General features: G+C 37.0%; 1 protein-coding gene across 3 annotated transcripts in view; it reads right to left on the minus strand.

The window, feature by feature from the left end:
- Positions 1 to 14,056, minus strand: part of CTIF (cap binding complex dependent translation initiation factor) — a 476,533-nt gene that overhangs the window by 330,530 nt on the left and 131,947 nt on the right. For all 3 annotated transcript variants that reach the window (XM_012541153.3, XM_003759532.4, XM_031945969.1), the window contains one exon: positions 3,372 to 3,443. In XM_012541153.3, coding sequence (XP_012396607.1) covers positions 3,372 to 3,443 — 72 coding nt within the window. The remainder of the gene's footprint in view (positions 1 to 3,371; positions 3,444 to 14,056) is intronic.

Below are 14,056 nucleotides of genomic sequence, written 5' to 3' on the forward strand. Positions count from 1 at the left end.
CCTTTAAATGCGATTGTGCTTTTTTTTTTTTCCCTCCTCCTTTTAAAATACTGCATACACAATGCCTCAGGAATCTTAAGGCTCCAATGAATCAGCAGTTTCCTAGAGGGAGGCAGACTGGGCCAGCTTCTCAAAGATTGTTATCACCCTCTCAGTCTGTGCCTCCTGGCCAAGGCAACCTAGCAAGTGATAATTTCCATGTGCCAAAAGGGAACCCCACAAACTCTTTCCCACTTATTTCTTGCTATGAGGTAATTTCATCCCCAAACCTTTCAATTCCCAAGCAGTCACAAATCCTGCAGAGTCATTCCTGAATTTCCATCATCCAATTCCCACTCCCATCCCCATGCTTCTTCTCTAAGACCCAGAAAAAGGTTCATCCCTGGCCTTCAGTCCAAAATGACTGGCCTTTTGAATGCAGGTGAGCAGACCTGGGGTGAGAGAACAACCAGGATTTACATGTCACTCTCCTTGCTCAGTATTCTGGTAGGCAGGGTTCAGGGAAAAAGTAATGGGGCAGGAAAGTAAATTGTAATGGCCAAGGATATTGTGTCTAAAATCAGAAGCTCTGGATTCAAATTCTGGCACTGTTATATACTACTTTAAGTATTTAAGTCATATAAGTAGTCACCTTAGCTCTTTGGAAAAGAGCGTTGACTTTATAATCAAAGGACCTGAGTTCAAATCCTATCTTTCATATTACCTATGCAACCTCAGAGAAATTATATCATCTCAGTTTTCTCATTAATAAATGAGTTGTTTGAGTTAGGTGGCATCTGAGGCTCCTTCTATCTGTGGTTTCTGTGGTTCCTAAGGGTAGAAGAAGGCCCAAGGGTTAATCAATAGAAGGTAAATAGGAAAGCAGCAATGTTTAACCAGAAAATATTTAACTGGCTCACCAGAAGAAAAAAAAGAAGTATGCACAATAACACACTTGTAAATTTAATCTGCATTACTACTATTTTCTCCATTTTTTTAAGGTCTAGACCAGGGGTCCTCAAACTTTTTAAATAGGGGCTAGTTCACTGTCCCTCAGACTGTTGGAAGGCCGGACTATAGTAAAAACAAAATCTTTGTTTTGTGGGCCTTTAAATAAAGAAACTTCATAGCCCTGGGTGAGGGGGATAAATGTCCTCAGCTGCCGCATCTGGCCTGCGGGCTGCAGTTTGAGGACCCCTGGAGACAATCAACAAAACAACAAATCAAGTCGGATTTGTAACATTTGCCAATTTCTGAGGTTCTAAATGATCCCCCCTGAAGATTTAACAATCAAGTTTCCAGAACTAATAAAAAAATTCAACAAACATTTTCTCCATTATTTTCTGAGGTCTAGACAATCAATGAAACAACAAATCAAGCTCTGATTTGTAACATTTGCCAATTCCTGAGGCTCTAAATGATACTCCTGAAGATTTAACAATCAAGTTTCTAGAACTGACAAGAAAATCTATCAATTTGAAAAACTGGGCAAATAAGTCATGAATAACAGGAAAGGCTATGAGATTTCTCTATGACTAAAATGATTTCTCTCTCTCTCTTATATAAACATACACACTCAAAACCATTTTACTTATTCAGCTTCACAACTGTTAGCAACTTGAGAATATTAGCCATGCCCCAGGATCTTAAATATCTTTGCCCAGAGTCACATGGTGCCTGTGTACCAGAGACAGGGTTTGAATCCCTATTTTCCCACTCCAAGATTGGTTTCTACCTACTGTGCCAAGCTGCCTCTTGATGATGATTATTATATTTTAAATGTCTATTACCAAGCACTCACTGGGTCTAGCTGGTAAGCCTGTTCCCAAAGAGCTCTCTTGTAGAGGGCTGAAATTCTGAAAAGGTGGACTTGAATCCACCTTTTGGTGGACTGCAGAGCACTTAAGGCTAATTACCTATTTGATGTGAGATATGGCTCTATATACACATATTTAGATGAGATGGTGATGTGATGGCTCTCCTCACCATTAGTGCTTGCTGAATGTGTGGTGATGAGGTAATCATAGACAAGGATTGGAGGGCTAAGGGAGAGAGGTCAGAGTAGCTCTGCAGCAAGAGGAGGAGGAGAAAGGCTTCAGCCTCCGGACTCCAGAGTCCAGGATTCATCTTTGGCAAGCCAAGTGGCAGCTTGCCTGCCTCCTTCACTTCTCCCCCTAAAGACCAAGGACTTTGATTGATCCTGACTCTGACTGATCCTGAGGCCCTCCAGGAGCTAGCCCTGGCATTATATGCTCTTGCTTAAAATCTCCAAATTGATTCTTGTTCCCCCAATTTTAAGCTCATATTCTTATTTTAGAAGTCAAGAGCTCTCAACAGAAAGGATCAAACAATTTAATAAGCATTTATTAATGTGCTCATTAATATATTAGGTGATAGGAATAAAAAAGACAAAAATTAAAGAATTCCTTCCCTCAAGAAAATTAATTATATTCTATCTGATGAGGAAGTATGTATGATTAAAGTATGTGTATATGTGTATACAAACACAAATATACAACACACGCATACGTGTGTGTGTAAATATACAATCTTATTTACACATGTGTTTATATACAAATGTGTATATACATGCATATGTGTATATACTTGTGTGTGTGTGTGTGCATGTGTGTGTATATATATATATATATATATATATATATATATATATATTTATGACACAGTAGATAGAATTCTGGGCCTGAGGTCAGCAAGACTCCTTTTGGTGAGTTTAAATCTGGCCTCAAATATTTTTCTGGATGTGTGACTCCAGTTAAGTCAGTTCACCCTGTTTGCCTCAGTTTCCTCATCTGTTAAATGATCTGGAGAAGGAAATGGCAAACCATACCAGTATCTTTGTCAAGAAAACTCCAATGGGGTCATCAAGAGTCAGACATAATTGAAAAATGACTTAACAAATGTGTGTGTATGTGTGTACATACCCATACATAAATATGTATATATATCATTGAGAATGAAACTAGTTTAATCTGGGTTATACATGTGGGTTAATTTACATAGTGCTCTTACAGAGTAGCTTAAAAAGCTTATTGACCATGGGAGATGATGAGTGAATAGAAGGGTCAATGGCACTAGATGAGGAAGTAAAAGAGGCCTGGTTTATTTCTGATCTTGGTTCTTCTGTAAAACAAGTTCTGTGACATGAGCAAATCATCCACCCCTTGAGTTTCAGGTGCTTCATCATGATTCCAAAAGCCCCTCCTGACTCACACTCTGTGAATGTTGAGAATGAAGGGATGAAGGGTGGTCCACCAAGGCTTTGCTGGTCTGCCGAGATATCCCCTAGGAGAACCAGCCTCAGCAGTGGGGTCCACTCAGGAGCCCGCAGAATCTACCAGACAAGGACCCAAGCTAAAGAGATTGTTCCTTACCTGTTGAGACGGGACTCTCCCTTGGGAGGATGAACAACTGCCATCCAATTGGTCATTGCAATCCACAGGCCACTGTGAGGGGAACAAAAAGGGTTCAAAGTCACACAACAGTGGGCAACAGTGGGATGAGTCCAACCCAAACCCTGTCCATTATAATATTCAGATTCTCTATATTCATAAGATCAGGTTCTGCCTTTACATCTTCACTTGGACATTACTAGTGGCAAACCTTCCTCACTAGATGTTTTCTTTTTCTTTTTTTTTTATTGTTTTATTTATTTATTTTTAAATTTTAGAAAAACTTATTCTTTTTTTTAATCCTCAGTGTTTCTTTTTCAGTTCTTTACCATCACTGTGTATGAAAAATATTAAAGTAAAAAAAGGTGCTTTCAAGTTAGTCACTTATTGATGTACATATATACCTTTGAACTAAGTACTTAGTACATCAAAATATGGAAAAAGCAAGAAGTAGCATAATCAATATTTTAAACAAGCTACTCAAAAGATAAAGCCACCGGGTAACCATCTTGGCTAAAACATCCCTGTTGCTTTTATGACGTAACCAATTTTCTTATGACTTTTAAAGCAATTACATTCCTTCATAAGAGCCAATATTTTTAATGCAGTTAATATATAGTCCTTCCCAGACTAAAAGATTAGTCACCTAGATGTTTTATTCAAAGGAAAACAACATGATCTTTGAGGTATGTCTTATCTATCTTCAGCAAGTGTTTAATTCCAGGTTTCCTCATCCCTGCCTCATTAATGGGCCACCTCCAAGAAATATGCATTCAAGGAATGAATAAACCACATTTATGTGATTATGATTGATATGGCCCTGATTTTATTGTTGTAGGCAATTTTCACTGATGACTTTCCTACAAAACCATTTGGAAAGTTACCTGAGGCATATAAAATTTGGCCAGGATCACACAGAACTGTGTGATAACCTAAGCAACCTTACAGGATTTAGGGGCCCATGGAGAAAATCCAATAATAAATAATCGACTGAAAAAGAGTTTCCTTCAAAAAATATAGAAAAGGTAGAAGAAAAATTTGCTTTGTGTCTCAACAGAAATCCATTTTATTATGTCCAACATCAATGGTAAGAGAGGTCATAGGATATTCGACACAAATTATATATCAGAAAACACTTTCTAGGTAGGCAGATTGGTTTTTGAATTGAACATAGCTCTGCCAGTCTGAAATGGAAGTGGGGAGTAGGGATATCCTCTTGGTTTGTGCTAAATAGTGACCATTATGTCACAGAGATCTCTGAAACCCCATCATGGTATACTGACTCTGAATTCTCTCTCTTTTTTTAAAATTTTTATTTAATAGCCTTTTATTTACAGGATATATGCATGGGTAACTTTACAGCATTAACAATTGCCAAACCTCTTGTTCCAATTTTTCACCTCTTACCCCCCCACCCCCTCCCGTAGATGGCAGGATGACCAGTAGATGTTAAATATATTAAAATATAAAGTAGATACATGTAATGGGCTGAGGTTTGAGCTGATGCACTGAGGTCCCAAGTACATGAGGCTAGATAGTAATTGGGCTATACTCTATTAATATACATGATTGGATTAAGAATGGTCCCTGCCCACTCTCCTTGCAAGTCCTGATGTGTTGTATAGGAAATGACGATTTTGGAGGGTGGAGGCAGAGAGAGAGGGAGCAAGACAAGTGGGGAGAGACTGGGCTGAGTTCGAGACTCCGAGCTGCTGGTTGTGTGGCTGCTGGTCGAGCTAGCTTCTTGACTCAGCTGCACACATTGCTATTGCCGATTCTCTTCCACCTCCGATCCTTCTTCACTGAGAATAAAGGCTGACGATTTTCCCCTAACCTGAATTCCTGACTCGTGCTGATCTTAAAATATACGATCTTAACATTTGGCGCCCGAACAGATACACAATAAGTATACATGACCAAAATGTTATTTTGCTGTACAAAAAGAATCAGACTCTGAAATATTGTAAAATTAGCTTGTGAAGGAAATCAAAAATGCAGGTGTGCATAAATATAGGGATTGGGAATTCAATATAATGGTTTTTAGTCATCTCCCAGAGTTCTTTTTCTGGGCATAGCTGGTTCAGTTCATTACTGCTCCATTGGAAATGATTTGGTTCATCTCATTGCTGAGGATGGCCTGGTCCATCAGAACTGGTCATCATATAGTATTGTTGTTGAAGTATATAATGATCTCCTGCTGACTCTGAATTCTCAAAGGCCATGTTGAAAAAACTCAGGCCCAGGAAGATCCTAACCAGCTGCAAAGGCTTCATCAAGTACAGGTGAGCCCAGACCAGCCTAGTTCAGTTCAAAAAGGGTCCTCATCAAAGTTGGCCTTTAGATGAAGATTTTTTTTTTCAGGCTACAGCCATTTATGAAACCACCTATTAAGGTGTAATTAGTGAAGGGAGGACCCCTAAAGATCGAATTGTGCTTTTTCTGAGGCACTGAAATAAATGATCACTTCTGCTCATGTTGCTAATACAAACTCCCATGTCAAGTCTGCATAGATGTGTATATACATTTCAGAAGAGACCCCAATCCTTGTCAATCAGCTTACAGGTGCATGATGTTGTTGGCCATGAGGATGATATACAAACAAAAAATTTTCAGGATAATTTGGAGGTAATTTCTGAAGGAAAGCACTATTAAGAATGATTGCGAAAGGCTTCTTATAAATGGTGGGATTTGGGTTGAAACTTGAAGGAAACCTGGGGGCCAGGAGATATAAATAAAAGAGAGAACTGAAAGCATGAGAGAGCAGTGAAAGTGCCCTGAGTGAGGGGGTGGAGTTTTGTGTTCACGGAACAAGAAAGTTAATGAGACTGAACTACAGAATAAATACATGGAGGGAAGTAGGCATAAGAAGGAAGAAAAAGCTGCAAGGGGCTAGAATGTGAAGGGCTTTAAGAGCCAAAGAAAGAATTTTATATCTGATCCTGGGAAATAGGGAACCACTAGAGTTTATTAAATTGGAGTTTGACACGGTCAGGCATTCACTTTAGGAAGATCAATTTTACAGATCAGCGGACGCTAGATTGGAGCAGGGAAAGACATCAGGGAGACCAACCAGAAGATGCTTCAGTGGTCTAGGAATAAGCTGTGAGAGCCTGAACCAGAGTGGTAGCAGTGGGGAAGGCACACACACACACACACACACACACACACACACACACACATTTATGTAAGCATATACAAAAATACATGTGTATAATACACATATATGCAAATAAGTGAGCCTATATACAAATATACACACATATATACACACATACATGTTTATAGTATTTTGTAGTTAGAAAGTAATTATATATATATATTTTTTTTGCTCACCAGTCAAATAAGACCCAGGAATTTAAGGTCAATTTTAACACTTTGTATTACAAAGAAATCCTTTTTTCTCCCACAAAAAATAAATTATTTGAGGTCACCCAAAACTGTTGTAATTTGGGACAAAATCTACACTGCAGTTTGTCTGAAGAAGGTCAACATACCTTTAATATAAGTCATCAATGTGTTAAGGTTCCCAAGAGAGCTAATAAAATCTTAGGATTCATTAAAAAACAAACAAACAACAAAAAAAAAAACACTATCTAGGTCCAGGGAGGTAAAAATTCCCTTGTATTTTCTCCTAGTCAGACTTCATCTGTTCAGTTCTGAAAATCAAATTTTAAGAATTTTACTACTTGTAAGCTGGAGAATGCCCAGAGAAGATTAAAGAGAATGTTAAATAGCCTCTGAGAACAGGGTAAGAAGGAAAAGGTGATGTTTAGCATAAGGAAATAAGACTGGAGGGGTGGGGAATGAGAGCTATAGTCAGATAAATGACAGGTTACCAAAAGTCAGAGCAATTAGATTTGTTGTGCTTATGTAAGTCAGGACTAAGCTGGAAGTTGAGAATGTAAAGCTAGATGGAAGGGGAAAAAAATCTTCAATTCCAACAATTAAAGCTACACAGAAGTACAATGGGCTGCCTCCACTGGTGCAGGGTTTCATCTACTTACTGGATCTTCAATTGGGACTCCCCCCACGGCAGATAAGTGATGGACTCCAGGTGCAGGATGAGACGGAAATTTGGGGGCATGTAGAATGTGTAAAGGTGACCATACACATTTGTTATAAAAGTTTTGGTTTTCTTTTTTCTTTTCTAATGGGAATGGTGATGGGAAGTAGAAGGGAGAGAGAGGAATATAGTAAGGATAAAAAGAAAAGAGTTATTGAGGTGTTTTTCTTTTAAAATGTCAAGAGCAAAAGAAAATGTGTGACCCTAACCAAGTCACTTAATCCCAATTGCCTCACCACCCCAAAAAAAATCAAGTTAAAAAAAATTAAATAAGTAGATCAGCTATGAAAACTACAGATTGATCTTATTATATGTGTTAAAAGAAAATAACAACAATAGCTAGAGTTTTGAGGTTTGCAAAAGACTTTACAAAATATTAACTCACTGTATACTCACAACAACCATAGAAGATAGGTACTATTGTGATCCCATTTTTATAGTTAAGGAAATTGAGGTTTTTAAGGAATTGTAGGGCATCCTCTGCATTTGTCTTTTTGACTTGCCATATTTTCCAGAAACACAGGACCCAGAATATTCAGGAGGCTCTGAACCCGTCAAGGTGAAGCCTCCTCTCCTACCCTCAGATGACATAATTTGACAAGGCAAACAAATATTAAGTAACTTGTCCAGGGTCACATAGCTAGTAAGTAACTGAGGTCAAATTTGAAATCAGATCTTCTAACTTCCAACATTTTATCCACTGTGCCACCTAGCAGCCTACCAAAAATAAAAAAATGAATTAAAAACTGGGTATATATAAAAATAAGTATAATTTGGGATTATAATATATTTTCTTCTGTTCTACTATGTATAGGAAAATATCCATACCCATTAATGTTTGTTAAATGTAGAATAAAAATAAAAATTTAGTTTTAAAAAATCTTCATGCAGAGGAAAGATGACCATTTGTCTGTTATACAGAGAAGGTATCCTTTCTCTTGTTGAGGAAGGAAGAGGCTATCTGTTTTATGTGACTTTCCAACCCTGAATTCTGTGAAATTACAGAACTTCTCTAAAGAAAAAAAATGACTGACCATGCTAGAAAATTATCAAACTTTATGCCTGAGACAGAGAGTGAGAAAGTTCCCCTCACTTATCTCTGGAATTGGACTGCATTAGAACTCACTTATTAAGTAGACAAACACATCCCTACATTAAAAAAAAAAAAAATCTACTGTGTATATGTTCTCTATTCACTTTAGGGCTCTATTTCTCTCCTAGAGTGACTGTTCAAAATCACTTTCCCTTCTGTATTCTCTCCCATACAGATTCCACTTCACGTTCTGAATTATATCTTGAGCTACTAAAAAAAAAAGCTAGCAGATGTGATTGTTAAGATACTGTCAGTGATTCTTGAAAGATTGTGGTAAATGGGAGAAGTTGTGAAGGAATAAGAAAAGTCAAAATATTTTCCTGATTTTCAAAATAAGAGAAGTAAATTGAGATGGAAAATTAAGTAAGCTTAATTTGGATTTCTGGCAAAATTCTAGAATGAATTATATTAAAAAGATGATTCCAGAGCATGCAGAAAAGGAAGCAATGAGCTCCAGGGCTTTAATAAGAATGGGACATACCAAACTAACCATATTTCCTTTTCTGACAGGATTTTTAATCTGGTAGATCAAAGAAATGCTTTTGTGCCAGATGGCAGAAATAAGAGGAATAGACAAACCCTCCAAAAAGACTAGATGTGAGGGAAAACTTCCTAACAATGAGAACCATTTAAAAGTGTACTGGGCTGCCTTTGGAAGTAGTAAATTCCTCCTCGCTAGTCACTAAACTGGTAGATCAAAGAAGTGCTAGAGATAAAGCTAATCTAATTCTTGAGAAAAAGATGGAGGGACATAGACTAAAGGACATTACAATTAAAAGGCTTTGGTCAAATGACCAGACTCAAAGAGAAGTCATAAACAGTTCATTTTGGAAGGAAGTCCCCAGTGGATTGCCCTGGGGGAATAGTTTCTGATCCAGTACTATTTTTTTTTTTTTTAAATTTTCAAATCCATGGCCTTGGATGAAATAAAAAATGGTGAAGCAAGAAAACTGGACATACTAGGTGAGGAAATCAGGATTCAGAAAAGATTTTGACAGGCTGGAACAAAGGGCTAAATCTAATTTTAAAAATCAATAGGAATAAATTTTGTCCTTAGGTCCAAAAAAATCAACTTTACAGGCACAAGATGAAGAAGACATAGATAGTGGTTTGTCTGAGAAAGTTCAAGGGATTTTAGTGGATTAGCATGAGTCAACAGTCTGCCATAGCAAACAAATGTCCTAATGTGATCTTAGGTGGTCTTATTATTAATAGATGGAGAAGGAAATGGCAAAATATTCCAGCAGCTTTGCAAGAAAAACCCAAGTGGGGTCACATGAGTTAAACATGACTGAAAACAGTTGAACAACAACGAATTATTAATAGCATTTATACAGTGCCTACTATATGTCAGGCACTGTAGTAAGCACTTTACAAGTACTATCTCACTTGATCCTCACAATTGTGAGAGTAAGATGCTATTAATACCCCCATTTTACAGGTGAGGTTGAGTAACTTGCACAGGATCATGCATCCTTAGTAAGTGTCTAAGATCATATTTAAATTCAGGTTTTCACTGAGCCACCGAGCTGACTCACTTATTTATATATTTGTTTGTTGGAGGCAATTGGGGTTAAGTGATTTGTCTAGAATGACACAGTTAGTTAAGTGCATGAGGTGATTATTTGAATTCAGGTTCTCCTAAATCCAGGGCTGGCGTTGTATCCATTAAAGAAGCACAGCTTCCAAGAATCCAACGATGGTGTCTGCTCCTTCCTAAGACCATATCTGGACTGCTAGGGTTAGTTCTAGGGACCACAATTTAGGAAGGAATTGATAAACTCGAGACAAGAGCAAGCACAATGGGGCAGAGCTTCTAGTCTATACCATTACCAAGTTAATTTGAAGAGGGGCTTAGCGTGGATTAGATTAAAAGACTGAAAAGCAATATATTGCCTATATTCAAGTATCTAAAAGAGCTGCCATTTGCAAAAGAAATCATTCTTGCATTGTTCCATATGACAGAACTGAGAGGAGGAGATGAAAATTGCAAAATGATCCATTGAGACCTGACATGAGGAAAAGCTTCCTGACATTTAGAATAATTTAAAACTATAATGGGCTGCCTTTGGAAAGAGTAGATCCTTCATTGGCAGTCTTCAAACAAAAGGCTAATGAGCTACTTGTGGGGTATGAAAATCATGACTTTCTTTTGAGTGTGGGATAAACTAAATAGTTTATTATTATTATTTATTTTATTATTATATGATCAATAATTAATTAAATATTATTATTAAATAACTAAATAATAAAGAGACTAAAGTCCCTTTAATAACCCTAAAATTCAGTGATTACTTGGACTTCTCACTGAAATGCAGCTATGGTGCACTGGAAAAAGCCCTGGAAGGAGAATCAATGAACTTGGGTTCTGCTATTATTGCCTAGCTGATGTTAGGGGAGCCCTGCAAGCTCCAGAGAGAAATTTTAAGAAGAGCTTCCCTCATGTTGAAAGAGGGTATGGAAAGTGTGGCAGCTCCAGCATCATGCAGCATTCCTGGGAGTTTACATATTCTTTGAGTTCTCTTAGAGGAAGAAAAACAACTGGCAAAATTCAGGGATCCTTCTGATAAAGATGGGGGAAGGAGAGCAACATGTAGGTGTTTAGACATTGCTTTAGAAAACAACAATATGGAAATATTCTAGGTTTGAGGAAGAAAGTTTAGACCTAACACAAACATTACCCAAGTCCTCTCCCATTCCCTTCCTTCTGACACAATCCCTATACAGAAAAGAGCTTCCATTGTCAAATGAAGAGATGGCTTGGATGCTGAGATGAAGAATTTTATTTCTGAGTCAATGGGAATCCTACATCTGCTTTGTATTTTCCTTGGGAAAATGAAGTGGGGGAGGAGGATTGGAACAGCTGATTAACAATTTACGTAGGTATATGAATGGAATTACTCTAAGAGCCCAAATAGGGTTAAAGGTGAGTATCTAAATAAAAAGTTAAAAACAAAATTAAAAAGTCATTTCCCCATCTTTAAAGGAAATGCTTTTGAGATATATGTATATACACACACACACACACACACACACTGTAGCTAGGTGATACCATAGTGCACAGAATGCTGGCCTGGAGTCAGGAAGACTTATTTTCCTAGTTCAAATCTGACCCCATATACTTACTAGCTGTATGACCCTGTTTGTCTCAGTTTCCTCATCTGTAAAATGTTTTGGAAAAGGAAATGGCAATTCCTTCCTCAATATTTTTGTAAAAACAGAACTAAACAAAAAGCCCAACCAGAGTCACAAAGAGTCAAGGTTGATGACTTAGAACTTAGGAAGTTGAAGAAAGAAAGAAACCATGACCAAGCCTCAGAGTAAATAAAGGCAATTAGATGATGTACTATATAAGCACTATTTACACCTGAAACAACTCAGCAAGAATACTCTATCCTCTCCCTTCTCCTCTTCCTCTTCTTCCTCCTCCTTCTCCTTCCTCTTTTCCTCCCCTCCTTCTCTGTTTCTCTCTCTCTTTCTCTATTTTCTCTATCTATGCACAAATTACACATTTATATATGTATGTATGTATACACATATGTATTTTAAATTACTTTAGAATAATTCAATTCAATAAACATTTATAAAGTATACAACTATGGACAAGGCACTATACAAGGTATTGGACAATATAGTGACTACCTTGTACACAACTAGCACTCAATAACTGAATGAGATCTATAATCTCGTTTTATGCTTATAAAAATCCTGTGAAATTAGTAGAGAATATATTATCATTCTCATTTGACAGCTGAAAAAACTAAATTCTTGAATTTAAAATTTCGATTATACCAAACTGAAAAGTTTTTGTACAAACAAAACTAATGCAGACAAGATTAGAAGGGAAGCAATAAACTGGGAAAATATTTTTACAGTCAAAGGTTCTGATAAAGGCCTCATTTCCAAAATATATAGAGAATTAACTCTAATTTATAAAAAATCAAGCCATTCTCCAATTGAAAAATGGTCAAAGGATATGAACAGACAATTCTCAGATGAAGAAATTGAAACTATTTCTAGTCATATGAAAAGATGCTCCAAGTCATTATTAATCAGAGAAATGCAAATTAAGACAACTCTAAGATACCACTACACACCTGTCAGATTGGCTAAGATGACAGGAAAAAATAATGATGATTGTTGGAGGGGATGCGGGAGAACTGGGACATTGATGCATTGTTGGTGGAGTTGTGAACGAATCCAACCATTTTGGAGAGTAGTTTGGAACTATGCTCAAAAAGTTATCAAACTGTGCATACCCTTTGATCCAGCAGTGTTACTACTGGGATTATATCCCAAAGAGATTATAAAGAAGGGAAAGGGACCTGTATGTGCACGAATGTTTGTGGCAGCCCTTTTTGTAGTGGCTAAAAACTGGAAACTGAATGGATGTCCATCAGTTGGAGAATGGCTGAATAAATTGTGGTATATGAATATTATGGAATATTACTGTTCTGTAAGAAATGACCAACAGGATGATTTCAGAAAGGCCTGGAGAGACTTACACGAACTGATGCTGAGTGAAATGAGCAGGACCAGGAGATCATTATATACTTCAACAACAATACTATATGGACCAGTTCTGATGGATCAGGCCATCCTCAGCAACGAGATCAACCAAATCATTTCTAATGGAGCAGTAATGAACTGAGCTAGCTATGCCCAGAAAAATAACTCTGGGAGATGACTAAAAACCATTACATTAAATCCCCAATCCCTATATTTATGCACACATGCATTTTTGATTTCCTTCACAAGCTAATTGTACAATAATTCAGAGTCTGATTCTTTTTGTACAGCAAAATAATGTTTTGGTCATGTATACTTATTGTGTATCTAAGTTATATTTTAATATATTTAACATCTACTGGTCATCCTGCCATCTAGGGGAGGGGGTGGGGGTGGGGTAAGAGGTGAAAAATTGGAACAAGAGGTTTGGCAATTGTTAATGCTGTAAAGTTACCCATGTATAAATCCTGTAAATAAAAGGTTATTAAATAAAAAATAAATAAATAAATAAATTCTTGAATTTAAATGCTTTGCCTACTGTCACAAACCAGTTATTCCGAGAGCCAGAAGAGAATCTTTGAATCCCACTCCATGTTCTTGACATCAAACCTTATCTCACAAAGATCTTACCTGAAACCCAGGGTTTAAGGTGCCCAGATTTCCCAGAACAGGGCTTAACCTGGGATCCATAAAGTTATCTTAAAAAATACTGTAATAACTGTATTTCAAAATAATTCATTTTCTTGACAATGATACATATTTTATTTTTTTGCATTTAAAAATATCATTCTGGGAAGGGGTTTCACCACACCAATGGAATTCATGAAACAAAAATGGCTAGGAATACGCAGTCTTAGAGGATGAACCCAGATTCTAGTCTAAGACTTCTTACTCCTTCTTTCTAGGATCATAGAAATTGACTTTTCATTGTATCCATCTTCTTATCAGAACTGATTTATGTGAAAGTTAAGCAATGCTTATGATACATGATCTAATTGCCAT

Source organism: Sarcophilus harrisii, chromosome 1, assembly GCF_902635505.1.
Source record: "Sarcophilus harrisii chromosome 1, mSarHar1.11, whole genome shotgun sequence".
NCBI lineage: Eukaryota > Metazoa > Chordata > Mammalia > Dasyuromorphia > Dasyuridae > Sarcophilus > Sarcophilus harrisii.